At 30.9% G+C, this 16,196-nt stretch overlaps 1 protein-coding gene and 1 non-coding gene across 2 annotated transcripts; one reads left to right on the top strand and one right to left on the bottom strand.

Moving 5' to 3' along the window:
- The first annotated feature begins 3,522 nt into the window (after window positions 1-3,522).
- On the top strand, window positions 3,523-3,629 carry LOC145332989 (U6 spliceosomal RNA). The gene has a single exon (XR_013884400.1). It is a non-coding gene; the product is annotated as a U6 spliceosomal RNA (small nuclear RNA).
- A 905-nt stretch (window positions 3,630-4,534) lies between these two features.
- On the bottom strand, window positions 4,535-15,653 carry LOC145332713 (uncharacterized). Its single transcript, XM_080177742.1, has 6 exons — window positions 15,558-15,653; window positions 8,188-8,247; window positions 6,738-6,852; window positions 6,182-6,291; window positions 5,560-5,650; window positions 4,535-5,213 (listed from the first exon to the last, which is right to left on the bottom strand). Exons 1-6 carry the CDS (start codon window positions 15,570-15,572, stop codon window positions 5,149-5,151), a joined length of 456 nt encoding a protein of 151 aa, XP_080033868.1. The 5' UTR covers window positions 15,573-15,653; the 3' UTR covers window positions 4,535-5,148.
- Between the last annotated feature and the right edge of the window lie 543 nt (window positions 15,654-16,196).

Raw genomic sequence — 16,196 nt, 5'->3', positions numbered from 1 at the left:
TGTTTTTGGCCACAGATGCCGAAGGCACGGTCTAAAAAACTGGTTTTAATCTTATGATTGTACATTTCTATATATTTGTAGAAAACTGAATATAATATGACATAGTTCACCGCGAGTTAAATCAACACTAATGGGGTTTCTGCTCTGTCACAACTTTATCCAATTAATTTCAGGGTCACCACATTTTGTCGATATATTTCCCCAAAGTTTATAGTGATTTTTTACATGTAATAAAACATTTTTTGAAGTTAAATTATAACTTAAGATAAAGAAAACTAGTTTATTTATTTATATTAATTCTTAAATTAACTGCTTTATAAATAAAATTTCTCAACAATGACGACTAAAGTTTAAGAATTTTAAAGTCTGATAATCTGTAAAATAGAGCTTTTACACTCATTATTTTGAAAATATTTAAAAGAAAATACATTTTTAAATATACCCTAGCAATTTCTTTTCATTCTGATAACTAGAACCAACTGTCTTAACACTTTTTAAAAAAGGGGTCATTTAAGTAATTATTTTCCATAAGGTATGTGTTCTTCAAGACTTTAAAACATGAATAGAACACTAAAACTTGGCATGGAAGTTGCTCTAATATGGTAAAATGTTGAACTGTGAAGAAATTTCATTGAAACCACCCCTTATATTACCGGCCAAATTACCAGATATTAAAGTAGTAACAAAAATTTCTTCAGAAATCTTATATACATTTACATAAAGTTAAACTTATTCAGAAAAAATGTTCTTCTAGCTTTAATAATAAGAAAATTATAGCCATTTAAGATTTTAAAAAGCAGAGATTTTTGGTGTAAAGTATAAAAAATTATAGAGCCGGATATCCGGCCGGATAGTTTCAATATTCGGTATCCGGCCGGATATTGAAAATGGCCGGATAACCGGCTCAACCCTACTTCATACTCTTGTCTGCTCCAAGCCATTTAGCAGACGGACGGACATTTAGAATTACAGAGTAGCTTCGCTACAAAAAATAATAAATAAATTATCATATATCAAAATTAATTTACATAATAACTATGTCACAAGGAAATATTCACAATCACATAACCTATTCATTAGACAACCAAAGAAATAGTGATCGACATGGTTTTCAACTTTTCTGTAATAAAATTGCTTTTTTGATAGGTATTAATAACTTAATTTATGTTTATTTAAATTTATGTTTTAATTTTAGAAAAATATGTTAAATAATAAAAAAGTGTATATTCCGAAAATAATATTTTTGGGGAGATTTGTGTTTCAAGTTGGAATAACTGTACGTGCCGTATATCTGCGCATGCGTTATATAGTATATTCTGGGTTCTTTACAGAATCTTTATTCAGAAGTGACAATGTTTTTGTAAGCCAAAATTATTCGTTAAAGTACTGTTATTATTTGATGCAAATTGACTAAAGAACCACGTTATCTGTGTTGATGCAAAGGAAATTGCCAGATGTAATTATTGGAGGACAGATGTCAAATATTGTACTTTAGTACTGATACCTTAAAAATGTAATTTCAACCTTATAATTATTGAATTATATGTGTAAGATATTAATAAGTTTTTCAATAAGATTCAAATTTCATTAAAAATTACTCGAGAAACGATAAAATGGCCAATAATTTTTTTTTCTGATGACATGTTTTTCGGAATAATTAGCAGACCATATTTTAGTTTTTTAAGTATAAAAGTCACACTGTAATTCGCGGTGAGTTTTTATCGTATGGATGAGAACCGGTTCTAATCCACCGGTTTCGAATGATTACGAGAAAACAAATCAAAAATTCATTGAAAGATTGAAAGACGTGGAAAAACTTGCCAAATATTATTTCTAGTTTTTAGTATATATAACTTTAAAGATATTTTAAAAATCAAATGAAGCTTCAGTACTCGGTGTCCCTGAAAAATTACGCGCTTCAGTCATTACCTCCTTAATAGTTAAAAGGTATAAAAGCAAAGCAAAATAAAACGACATAATTGGTACATGAATTTTTGACCAAACCCTAAGAATAGAAACAAATATTTTTCGGCATTTTCATGCACATATTGAATGGTCAGAATTAAAATAGTTAAACCGGCAATTCCTCTTAAATTCATACATAAGTATATCTTAAATACTGTAAAACAAGTATAACAGCGATTGTAAAAAAAGAATATGTAAATGCACAGAGGTAAAACTAACAAGCACATATTAGATAAAATATTCGCGATTTCGATCGATTGTTTGGAACTTTGAGTGAATCTTTGGCTTGATATTTTTTTTGTTTATTCAGGTTGTTTGTTTTATGATAATTATCATATCTAAAAGCATAGGTCAATTGCTCAACAGTTTTCTATACACGAAAATAAAGATTTTTTACAGCCCGCGTAATAGAAAATTTTATAATAAACAAAGTTTACAGATTTATATCAATTTACACAATTAAGACATAATATGGTCAACAAAATATATCAAATATAAATTTACACCTAAGTAATATGCTACTAAATAAACCGATTAACGGGAATTTAAGATGTTATGCCTCCAATTTACGCGAATATGCACATACAAAATCACGCCGGTCAGACAACCTAGTTCGATATTTCAGATTATAAAACCGGTATATTTATTCAATCTAAAAACTGGCAGTAAATTTTCACTTTATAACTACGGTCACGTTAATTTTAGCCGCTGGAAACAGCCTTACGGCCTAACTAGCGGCTGGCATCCTTATTTAGTCGCCAGTCCATCCTCTCGAAATTCAATATGAAAGGCTTAAGGGCCATTAAGAGGAATGGGGAGTGGGTAAGGAGATTATTGTTGTAAGGGGAAAGGAGAGGGGGAACTGCTTGCGTGAGTTGAGATGAATGCCGCGGTTTTGCGCATAAAAACAAAGTTGCCGCATTTTTAGGACACTTTGCAAGATTTATTTTAAACTAACATTTTTTCCCGTTATGAATATATTCGCTAAAAAAACAACAAAATTGCTAGTTATTGGATAGAAATGTTTTTTACAATAAAATATACTATAAATTTGGCAACTTTGCTTTCAAATAATTTGTAATCCTTATCCAAACGGCCACCTTTAATTTGTAGCACTTAGAAGTTAGAAACCCACCTTCCTCTTTATAAACTGTTTGGATTCTATACATAAAACAAAAAGGACAAATCACGCAATAGCCCCATTGATTGACACCCGGACAAAGTGAGTTATAGCGCATGTAAAATTAAAATAACTTTCTCGATGTGTAAATTTATAGCAACCATTGAGACAGACGAACATTATGTATAAATTTTAGGAACACATCCAGGAGGGTGTTTTCTACACCCCTGTGTATATTACATTGCCAGCTACATCCCTCAATTGCGTGACAAATTTTCTGGGTGTGAACCTCGGCCATGGCAAAACCCTGTGCAAGCCACTGATTATAATATTCCTTCTATTTCAACATGAAAATACATCTAGACAAAATATCTCCGCACTTTGTGGATGGACACAACATGAAAAATATTAAATACTTAATTTTTCCTAGATATAATGTACTTGCTTCGGCAGTACATATACTAAAATTGGAACGATACAGAGAAGATTAGCATGGCCCCTGCGCAAGGATGACACGCAAAATCGTGAAGCGTTCCACATTTTTATGTCCGCATAGCACCATTTTATAATTTAGTTGAATAAAAAAAACATATTTCTTTATATTATTAAGAGTTTTTAATGATTTTATTGATTTTTAGGATATTTAGATCACGGAGGTTTCGTGATGATAGTAAAAAATCCGATTTCAAACTTTTACTTTCAATTGTGATCATAATCACAAAACCTCGAAAACTTCAAATATTAGATTTTTAGTAGCGAAGCTACTCTAAAATTCACTTTGTATGTCAGTCCGTAACGCTACGGAGGAAATGGAATTTTCTCAGCTCATATAAAGATATAAAGTTGAAACTTTGAAAAACATTGATCATATCTTTGGTGTTTTTAGTCGGATTTTCAAATTTTTTTAGTTATAGGATATCAATTTAAAATTAAAAAACATCCATGACACATGCTGGACTGCCTTTTAGCAGGTTTTTGGCTATTCTTATATTTTTCTACAGATTTCTCCACATAATATCAAAACAAAATTTCCCGTTCTAAGCATCCAGCATGTAATTTACTTTGACCGTCAAACTGCGAGCCATCATACAAAATGTAATTAATTAAAAAATAAAAGAATTCATAAGAGATGTTTCGTAATTTTATTCTTTAGCAAATAGTCTTTAAATCTCATTGTCCGTATTCTTACTCGGGAATTTTTTGTGCTTCGCTACTTATGGATGTTATCATCCTTGTTTCTAAATAGTTTAACATTGAAATCTTAGTCAGTTCCCGCTATATGTATCATTTTATAAAACCATGGATGATATAGAATTGTTAAAAATCTTCTATTCTTCTATGGATTTTGTAATCCTTGTTTGCAATTTCGATCTATTTGCTATTAGGCTTTGATTTATACTAGCGGCTGCGACTCTAACATCTATCAATCTATTTCCACAACTTGAAAACTTTTTTATAATAAATTTTTATAAACATTTATTTATTAGACATTTATAAGATTAAACATACATTTTTAAAACTAGAAAAAGTTGATACATAGGTAAAAATCGTAAATATCAAGAGACAAAATATAAACCAGTAAAATGCCCATATATTGGAAAATGCAGAATTTGAACTTTAAAACATGGTGGTTACACAACAAGACAACATAATACTTTTTTTATCAATGATGCAATTCTTATTAATTATTGGATTAAATTTTTGCTATTTTGTGTAACCACTCAAAAAATCAATTGACAAGAAAACTATTTCTACTAGATAGTTATATCTTACAAGAATTGGAATTTCAATATTTAAGATAATCATATTTTTATTTATACATTTAAAAACATCAATTTATAATGCTCAAAAGCATTTGGCAAGAAAATAAGTGGTAAAAGATAGAGTATTAGAAAAAGAATTTACATGAAAGAAGTAGAAATTTGTGTAACATTTTTAAAAAGCTTTGTATGTTTTTTTAATTTTAATTAATTAGAATATGTTTATATTTAGCCTTTTTTTTTGTAAAAAAGCAGAATATAAAACTTGTTGAACATCTATGATAATGAAATGAAATTTAATTTTTAATCATCTTCATTTGTCAATGATACTTCAGACGTTTTCTCTGCAAGGTCTTCAATTGGATGCTCTAAAATAAAAAATATTTATTTAGTGCGCGCGTTGTGAGTTACACCGCGTCGATAGTCTGACAGAAGACATGCACCCCCTCTCTATTTTTTAGCTAATGAGGATAAAAAAATTACCCCTTCTGTAGATTTAAATTAATGATTAAAAGTTTGGACACTTTTTGTTTGAACCAACCCTTTAAGATTTATTTTAAGTACCTAATGTTCCTAAGCCAACAAATGAAATTACCAGAATAGTTTACTACTCCAATGTCCCATTCCTCCCACCATCATATGAAACCAAATCCTCAATTATGTTTATGTAATCAAACCCCCCACCCCAAAAAAAATCATTAAAACTGTTCAAACCTTGATCTGGAATTGATGGGGCGGGTTCAGTAGTTTCAGATCCTTTGGAACTAATATCTTCAATACTTCCAAATCCACTGGAATCGGATTCCTAAGACAATAAAATATATTATGGGAAATCTCAGACATTTAATAGAAGCACAGAAATTTCCCCGATGCAAATTAAGTGTGTTCAAAAGCAATTCATTTAATTGGTAATCATCGGCTAGGGAAATCCAAATTAAGCTATCTACCTCTGATAGCATGCAAGTGAATAAGAAAAAAAAATAATAATAAAAATCAACTAAATAAGGATCTATGTGTGTCTGTCCGTCTGTGTGTACCGAATGATCTCGCTAACTACAGATCCGATTTACAGGGTAGCTTCTTATTTCTCATAGGTCCTGGAAAGGTTTATAACTATTTTGAGGGAGGGTACCACATCCCTCCCAAGAAAAATCGCCACTAGAAAAAAAATTACCCCTCCCCACACAAAAAAATTGTTTTTTTCTTTTTAACCCCCCCCCCCCCACACTGCCACGAGGTCCCTCTAGAGGCCTCTAGGGTCGTATCTCCTAGTAAGTACAAAATATCATACTAAATGCCAACCTGCTGTAAAAAGCTAAAACTAAACTAAACATACCAATGAATTTTCTTTCTCCTCTTTCTCTGCTTCAAATTGTTGTTTGATGAGTTGAAATGATTGTTTGCGGATTTCTTTCTCCTTCTCTTCATCAACATCTGGCTGGGGTCCTGAACAACAAATTTCAATAAAAACCTACGGATCATTATAAGGGATCTTAAAGGATACGACAATGGACCATGAAATGATGTCATACCCAATGATGAAAATTAAAATTATTGGTTGAAAAGTATTGACATTACTAATTTGGAACCAACCAATCAAATTAATAATAGTACCCAATGTTTTTGATGCAGCGAATAAGACACCATAACAAGACTTGGGGAATCAGTGTTGTTTACAGTCGTTCATGGTCCCCATTGAAGCTCAAGTTTGTAGATATTTCAACCTTTTGGAAAACAACAAAAAACTAACTCAGTAATATCAGAATGGACACCAATGCTTATGAATATTCTATTCAATTGAAGTAAATTTATTGAATATATTTGTATCTTTTACAGATATACAATAGTTTTTTTTTAAAGATCTGCGCCTAAATAAATTCTAAGAGAATAACCTGACTCAAAAATTTTAGTTTTCTTGGCAACTTCTGCTTTGCTTGGTTTTTCCTCTGCCTTCTTTTCAAAGTTCTCAAATTTTGACAGCTTGGACAGGAATTTAGCCTTCTTCATCTAAATAAATGTAAGGTTAGAGTCAATAATATCTAGGAAAATATTAATGGGAATAAACTGAGTACCTAAAGATTTATAGAGGTAATGATATACAGGGTGGGGCAAATAAGACCGGACAAATTCTAACTTCTAAACAAATGGACATAAAATCTTCAATTTTAAAGATTTTATTGAATTTTAAAAACTGGCAAGCAAAATAGGTATATGACTATTAGATTATTCAATAAAATCGCCGCCAGCCTTAATCACCGCCTCTACCCGCCTACTCAACCGCCGGCAGGTCCAGGTCAAAATGTACCTGTCCAAGCTGGCGTAGTTCTCCTTGATCGTGGCAATGAGGGAGGTCTTTATGGAATGGGCACGTCTATTGGTGCATGCTTCAAAGTAGCCCCAGGCCCAAAAGTCCATTGAATTAAGATCGGGCTGCTAGGAGGCCACATTTCCTTAGGAACGTGAGTAACCGCAGGATCCAAATTCGCCCAACTTTCAAGCTACCCTTATACACGGACCACAGTTGAGATAGAACGACGTTCTTTACCTTTTTAGAAATGGCATGAAGTTTTAGCTAGGGTTGTCAGCGCAACCCATAGTCTAAAATGAGTTTTAAAGTTCAATATGGGTCCCTGGAGTCAAGAACCGAGAAATTTTCACGAATTTTCACGGTTTTTGACTTTTTTTACATCTAAAAATCTGCCCCGTTTCACTTTGCTGGAGTACTACAGCAAAGCCATTTCAGATAGAGAGCTCTAGTCTTTTCTAGTATCTTACTTATGTATCTAACAGTATCCCCAGCAAGTTGCATAACTCTACCTCACCTACAGATAGGCTGAGGTCAGATTTAGTGGGCCCTAGTCGAGAATCCAGATTAAAACACCGGAGCATTTTGAATCTGCCTTGTTGAACATATGCGCGTCCAGCTCGTTGTACACGTCCATCTTAGTCCAAAGATTTTTTTGTGCTAAAAGGTCATTACCTAAGCTTTTTATAGTGTGGTTAAACGTCCTGATTGGTCAAGTAGTTTTGGCGCTATGGCCGTTTAAAGTTTGTCCGGTCTTATTTGCCCCACCCTGTACATGTATGTTTCCTAGAGGCAGGATCTAACGCAAAACACAATGTGCAAATATTTTAGTATTCAGTGGATTATTAAACAATAACATTATGATCATGCGGTAAGACATCCAGTTACTTAAGAAAGAAGATCCAAGGAGAATCAAATAAGTTCAGCAGTTAGAGAGATCTCAAAAGACAGTCAGACAGACACCCGGTTACTTATATAAAGGATAAAAGACAATTCTATGGCCAAAACATTTGCTTAAATTGTCGACTAAACTTTACCTGATTTTTCATTTCTTCCCCGGTATTGACATTAGGCTTGTTGAACAGCTGGATCTTGCTCTAAATAAAGTAATATTATGCATAAGATCTACAACCTAAAATAACCTATTAAAAGCTTCTATGAAAATACGATGAAACCCGCTACTTCGTTTCTTTCCATGATCAAAAAAAATTTACTTTATTCAGGAATTTAAGGGATAAGATAATGAATGATATTTTGATGTAAACTCCCATCTATCATAAACAAAATTACCACTCTGTAGATTAAAATAATTGGACACTTCTAGTTTGTTAAACCCAAACAAGATTAAGTTTCTAAGTCAACTAATGTAAAAAAAAGTATAATCAAAACTTTAATGTACCAGTACAATTTAATGTCCCTCCTTGAAGTTATGAAGGATGCACAGACACAATCCTAATACAGAAGAGTTTTGCATAAAAAATAAAAATAAAATTAAAATAATGCCACATGAGTTGGTCTTGTTGGCTATTTTTAAAATAAAAATTTCATGGCTGACTAAATCATTAATGTTTCTTGTCATTTTTACGCTGTAGTAATTTCTGTGAAAGTGTTTAAAGGGACACTTGACATTTTCTTATACAAATGGGTGGAAAATTGGAAAAACTTTCTATATTGGTGGCAAATATGACAGTTTATTGTAAAATAGTAATACAATACATTATATCATAATAATGATCATTTTGGCTGGTTATAACCTTCAGGCCAAAATTGCTATTTGTTTTAAACTTTGAGGATAAAGTGTAAAAAATAGTTTAAATCCACCAAAAGCGAGTAAATATAATTCTTAAAACGCACAACCAAATAGATTTAGCGGTTAACGAGATCTTTAGGGACGAATATATGGACGTAAAAACAGGCTGATGCTGCTCTACTTAGTTTAGAAGGTGAAGAAACTAAGTGTCTTTTTAACAAGAGCAAAAATATTTTCTAAATTCTTACCAAAAAATCTTCAAAAGTAGTAGATAAAACGTTAAATATTTAGTAGCTACACAGTATAACTAATTAATATGTTATAACAATAGTTTAAAATGATAGAAAGCAGATTTTTTCCTATGCCAAAAAGTAACAAGCATTTTAAATATATTTCTATGAAATAATTGCGTACATTAATGTTATTTTTAGTAGTACTGCTGCTCTATAACTAGTGTCTTATTTCCGTCTAAACAGACCAATACACTAAATCATATCAGAATATACCACATGGTAATTTCTGTATTACAGTTCGCTTTTCTTTTCATAGATTCGTATTATAGACAGCTTTCCGCGGACATTGAAATAATAAAACAAAACTGGTATCAATTTTATAATTATTTTTTCAATATCCGTGAAAAATAGTTAGTAATTTGATGTTATACATAATTTATCTGTATGGCTTAGCTCTAATCTTGGGGATGTTAATCGGGTTCGAAGCCATAGTGGAAAAAATAGGATGAATTATAGAGTAGCCTGAAGATTGGAAGATTGTATAAAGGATGGTTGGTGTTGGTAACGCCCAAATTTGAATTGAAAAAGTCCTATTGTTGGTGTTACTGCAAAATTGCATTATTAAACAAGTTGCAAAAGTGTTTGAAAAATAAGATATACAGAAAACGAAAGTAAAGAAAAAGAAAGAAAGAAATATAATATTCAAGTATGGCTTAAAAACTGATTGAAATCCACTGGCATCCACTGTATAGCATCATATTACAGACAATTTTCACAAATATCAAAAAAAATCATAAAATCAAAACCAGTTTTGTTAGCCCGTTTGTATAAACATTCCTATTGTTTCTTAATTTTCAGCGTATTCAAGTGATGCAAATAGGGGTACTAGAAAATTACTAATTTTTACATGTTTTTTTATGTTCTGTACAAATAAGTGCTTAACATAGAAAAATACAAGAAGGTTCAAAATTAGAAATACAGGGATAGGACAATGATTTAAAAACTATTCCTTCTATTCTTACTTTTATGACAGTCTACCTTTTCAATAATATGAAAGGATTATGGATTAATGAAGGAAAATTTTGAGATTAATCCTAAACTTAAAATCAAACTGGTTATTAGGTTACAAACAAGTAAAGGTTGTTATGAGAGTAAAGAATTTTTTAACCCATAAAAATTTTTAGAGTTGGTTGAGAAAACATGGGGATTTCTCTAAAGTGCCTAAAGAGCACAGAAACCCCGCGGTCCCCTTATTTTGAAGTATATTAAAAATAAGGGGGCGTTTATTACATTAGGTTATGTTAGGTTAGTATTGTATAAATTTTTTAGTTAGTCCCAAAGGGTTATGGGACCGCAGGGGTTTGGCATAGAAAAAGAATATCTTACTTTCAATTTATTTCAAAGTAAGGGGGTTAAATGTAGGTAGATAGAACACTGAAAATAGATAAACAGTGCATAGTTTTTCAAATAAAATTAGAGATAACTATTTTATTAATAATTTGTAGAACCCCCTTATAAAAGATGTGCTTAAGCGCTGTATTGAATTGATTTACATTGAATCTTTGTTATGCCTCAATATTAAACCATTAGTGTTCAAATAATGTGGCTAAAATTAAAACTATTAATATCTAAAAGTTCGTTTTTCAGAATTATTTTCTATGGAATATGGGTGTGAGGGGGAGAAATAAAGGAAGCGGATTCATTTACACAGGATTGTTTAACAGAATCCTTGTTCCTTCTAGTTATTTGAAATCAGCCAGCGAGGTTAAAAAATTATTTAAATATATATAGTAAAATGTAAATTACTCTTGTTGCGCCCCTAGCATCTGGGGGACCTGAAAAATAGCCTTAATCTTTTCCAAGGTTTTATATAAAGAATTTAAGGTGCAAGATCTGCTTTTAATTAACTTACAAAATACTTACTTGAAAAAAATGATTAATTGACAACCTTACAACTCAGTTCAATTTATATTTTAAAAACAAATAAAAAAAATACACAAACATACCTATTTAGTTTGCTTTACAGAAACACCCAGAATCATTTCACAGGCGCCAATCAATTTTAGGCTTATAATCGAGACATAAAGGATTCAGCTAGATGGTTTGCATAAGCTATTTTGAACATGGATACACACTCACAAAATAGATTATTTTAATGGATGTAGAATATATGTGGATATTATGACTGGAGAAATATTGTCGTTAATTTTGATTGCTAACATGGACATTATTTATTGGTCATCATCCAGTAGGTGGGGAATGGGGTAAAAGGAGAGGATCTTTATTTTAGCAAGCTACAAGTTTAACTTTATTAGAGTACATAATAATCTGGTGTCAGGTCAAAGTAGAAAAAAATCCATTATTGATTTTTGTATTTTATATTGTACAGCTTCCCTGTAAGTTAGGGGCATGAACTATATTTACAGGGGTGTGTAATTCATCTAAGAAATTATATAAAAACCTAGAATAGGCTCTTGTAAGGGCAAAATAGGTTTGAGGGGGGCCGGCTGGTATTCAACTTAAACATATCATGCAGTTTTTCTGACCTTTGAAAATAAAATCAAAGTGTGTTTTCAAAAATATGGACAATTGTTTGCGCGAAGCGCACATAAAATTTAAAATCATAAAATTTTCATCACTGGATTGTTTGATGATTTTGGGAAAGCGGGGTTATTGAGAGGTGTATTTAAATAACTAATAAAATGATAGCAGCATTTAGTCATTTTAAGTAATTGAATGAATAATTTAAATGTCAACATTAGTAACAAAAAATATTATGAATAATACATAACATTTGTTTAAGTGATTAAAATTCTCAAATATTATTTTAGTTTTAATTACCATCAAAAATTTTCTTTAATAACAAAAGTCCAGTGAATTAATACAATAAGCAAATATTTAAAGTTCAGTTTTTCTTTTAGAGTGTCCAAAAGAAATGAAATAACATTTTAAATACGAAATAGCCCAGGACCCTCTAATTACGAATATTAAGCTTTTTTTTAAATTGTTGAAACATAGGTGAAGCCGTTAATGAGATCTACTGCACATACCTAAATCCGGGTAATTTAGGATTATAATAGAAGGGAATAGAAAGCATATCTTTGAAAAATCTATTGTTAAATTGGGGGATCGTTAGGGACAAGACAATGGACGAAAAACTAATCAATGTAAAATACAAAATCACCACTTATGTATCTGATTGTTACTGCTTGAAAACTTAAAGACAACTACTTTGAAACATCCAATCAAGAGGGGGGGGGGGGGGGGCGAAAGTGACACTTTTTGAAACCAAAACTAAAAGTCAAAGGAACTCAACTAAAAGAAGAGTTACAGGTCTGACATTTTGCATGGCAGTTGCTTTATAGGGGTACAATATGGAACTGTGAAGAAACGGCGTCGCAACCGCCGAAAACCGCCGAGAAAAGGCAAAAGAAATTTCGGCGGGAAACGGCGGTTTTCGGCGGTTGCGCCGCCGTGTCTTCACAGTTCCATATTTTACCCCTATAAAGCAACTGCCATGCAAATTCTTAGACCTGTAACTCTTTTTTTAGTTGAGTTCCTTTGTTGACTTTTAGTTTTGGTTTCAAAAAGTGTCACTTTCGCCCCCCCCCCCCCTTTAATTAAAATAACCAAAGTTTTTAAACCAACAAATAAGACAGTGTTTTAAAACTTTGGGTACCAGTATAATTTACAGTCCCTCTTAAGGTTGAGATTTTATTAAATAGTTTGGTACAAAAATTGCATAATTCATCAACAGCTGTAATATTTTTAATGGTAAAATTGTCAGTTTTTTTTTGTACATCCTGCACTTTATAATAATCCACCACCTTTGGATTAAATATAAAAGTTGTTAGTACAGAAAAACAAAAAAGTTTTTGCTAATCATTTTTTATTTCTTTTAGTTGCTTAGCAAATATTTACACCCGAATAAAAAAGAAATTTGGCTCTAAGGATAAAAATCTGAATTTGTTTAGATTTCCTTTTAACTACATAATATGTAATATTCTTTACATTTTATGAAAAGGCCATATGAAATTTCCTATGAAAATAAATTTAAATAATAATTTGCAGTATTATATGCTATACCTTGAATAAAGCTTTTGAACTAATTAATAATTTGATGGGAAAATTAAAGAGGTAATTTTTCAAATTAAGTTGTTTTTACAAAAGAACAATATATTTAAAGGTGCATTTTAAAGGATCTAAATACTTATATTTTCTGCCGGCAGGGAAAGGTAATTGGATTAAAAGTCTTAATGGTCCCTCAAGTTTTATTTGTTAGTTTAATTAAATCTTGATTTTTTTGTATAGACTGGCAGTGTCAAAACTTTTTCAGCATTTAGTTATATTCTACAGAAGGGGCAATATAGTTTATTACAATTGGGGGTGTATATACATTTATCATCCGTTGTCTTATCCCTTCATATCTCTTATTTGTATCTTTATTCCAAGTTAATTGGATGAATTTAACAAGGAATGCGAGTACAAAATGCATAATAGACAAGCATACGGACAAGCAAGTATTTCAGAGTATCCTATACTGAAACTTAGCTAGTTTAGAGGAATTATTTAGCGGTTTTATCCAATTTCCACATTTTTGTGAGATAATGGTGAGAAATTTGAATAAACACTTGGAAAAATTGTAATGAATATTTGTATAGCGCAACTTCTCTACAACTTGAGCCGTCCGTTGGACACTTTACTATGGTCTAAAGAGTCCTATTAAATTACAAAGTAAGTTGAGATCTAGCTAACGACAAACCGATTGCAACCACCATTTTATGCAAGCTTTTAGTAGGTCCTAGGGTGGATTGATGCTATTTTACTGCGCAGCCACTATTTATCAAAATCAAAGCATGAAAGAAGAAATATTTGATATCGACGTTGAATAATAAGACAATTTAAAAACTTTATTTATGAAGCTTGCTGTGCTTTTAAGGGATGTGGCGGTTGTGACACTTTTTGAAACTAAAACAACAGGAATTCAACTTTAAAAAGAGTTGCAGCACTGAAATTTGGAATGACAGTCGCTTTAAAGAGGTACAATGTGGAACTGTGAAGAAAAGCTGGTGAAACAGCCGCTATCGCCGTTTCAAGAAGTGTCACAACCGCTTCCCAATTTCTTCCTGTTTTTGATCAAATAGATCAATGTAATTATTTGGATTGTAGAAATCTTTTTAATATGCCTGATTTTGTAAAAAAAAACGTTTGTCCGCCGGTCTTTCTATAATGCTATAGGGATTTGAAATATTGTTGACTATTACTTGTAAAATTTCCTTTGGACTGTCCTTAAACTTTGTATTAAAAAAAACTAAAGTACTTTTACTATATCTTGATTGGTTGATACAAACTTTTTAACCAATAACTTTATTCTACTCTAATTTTGCATGTCAGTGTATTCTGTATAGGTACCAGTACCAATTTATGATCCATTGTCTTATCCCTTAAAAACCTTGAAAATATTAGATTCCATATATCTATCTATCTATCTATCTATCCACAAACCTATTTATCTAAACATAAAGATATCTATCTATCTATCCATCCATAAACCTATTTATCTAAACATAGAGCATAAGGAAAAAGGATAAGAGGATGAATACTCACCCCCTTTTCATGGTAAAATACTACTTCCCCATCCCTAAATTTTTAAAGAAAATCTAGCAGACGAGAATCAAAAGCCGCCCAGGGCTTTTTGTATGTCAATCATAAATAATAATGTGAATAAAAAGAAAAGCGATATTTAGCAAACAGCCATGGGCGGTCAGAATCAGCTGAATGTTTATTAAGAAAAAAATTTCCTCCTTTTTAGAAATGAAAGGATTCATCTTTCATGCACAAATTTTATAAAATAAAAATAAATTCTTTGTAATTTTTAATTAAAACATTAAAACGACAATATCTAAGAGTAAAAAGTAAAAAAAATATTTTTTTAGATGTTGTTATTTTAGTATTTTTTTTATATTTAATAACAAAATTTTCTTTTTATTTTTAATTTAAATATTATATTCTAATTATTAAAACTTTACATATTAATTTTGTAATCCTCCAAATTGAAAAGTGGTGGAATAGCAATAAAATTTAGCGCAGCAACAGCACTAATTAGGCCCCTGGGCCCACTGCCTATTTTCGTCTTTTAGTTGCTTCGATTCCTCTCTTTTATTTTTTTCTCTATGACATAGAGCTACCTATCTATCCATAAATCTATCCATCCACAAACCTATTTATCTAAACATAAATATATCTATCTACCCATCAATCTATCTATCAATCTATCTATATATCAATCTATTTATCAATCTATCTATCCATCAATCCATCTATCTATCCATCAATCCATCTATCTATCCATCAATCAATCTATCTATCCATCAATCTATCCATATATACATCAACCTATCCATTCAATCTATCAACTATTAACCTGCAAAGCAGCCATTTTGTTGAAATTGTAGAAATCTGAGACGTTGAGTAATTCTTTACAACAATATTATAGTTAAGCTCTGAAAATAATATGAATAATTATTAAACGAAAAGAAGTTGTATCAACTTTTTTTTTTATAGCTAGCCGGTTCTTTTAGTAAGTAGTAGATGTAAAATTTTTCATAGAATTCAGATATGCAATCGGTTTTTTTGTAGACCTCTTATTTTTTGAGTAATTTAAGTTTTTTAAAAAAATAATTAAGTCGGTTTTAAGGTACTAAAACGCAACAAAATAAAAGAAGAAAATGGTCAGTAAGAACAAAAATAGTAAGATCTTTAATTTGACACCTTACTTTTAAAATTCTGTTGAGTAATTATTGAAAAAATCTATTTTTTTAACCTCGGTATAATAAAAACTTTAGACCTAAATATTTTCTCAAACAGACATAAAAAACATGGGTTCATATATACCATTAGAATCAGAAAAATATTACGAATCCATTGTAAGCAAAATTGAAAAAAATTAAAAAATTAAAAAATTACAGAAATGGCCAATTATTTTTTTTGTTCAGACAACACTATTGTCTTCCCTTTTTTACCCCCTCTTTACCCCCTTCCCATTTTTATACTCAATTGAAGA

This window comes from Acartia tonsa, chromosome 11, assembly GCF_053477335.1.
Source record: "Acartia tonsa isolate MP-2025a chromosome 11, ASM5347733v1, whole genome shotgun sequence".
Lineage (NCBI taxonomy): Eukaryota > Metazoa > Arthropoda > Copepoda > Calanoida > Acartiidae > Acartia > Acartia tonsa.
Note: the sequence above shows the minus strand (reverse complement) of the source record. Positions and strands in the feature narration are given on the sequence as shown.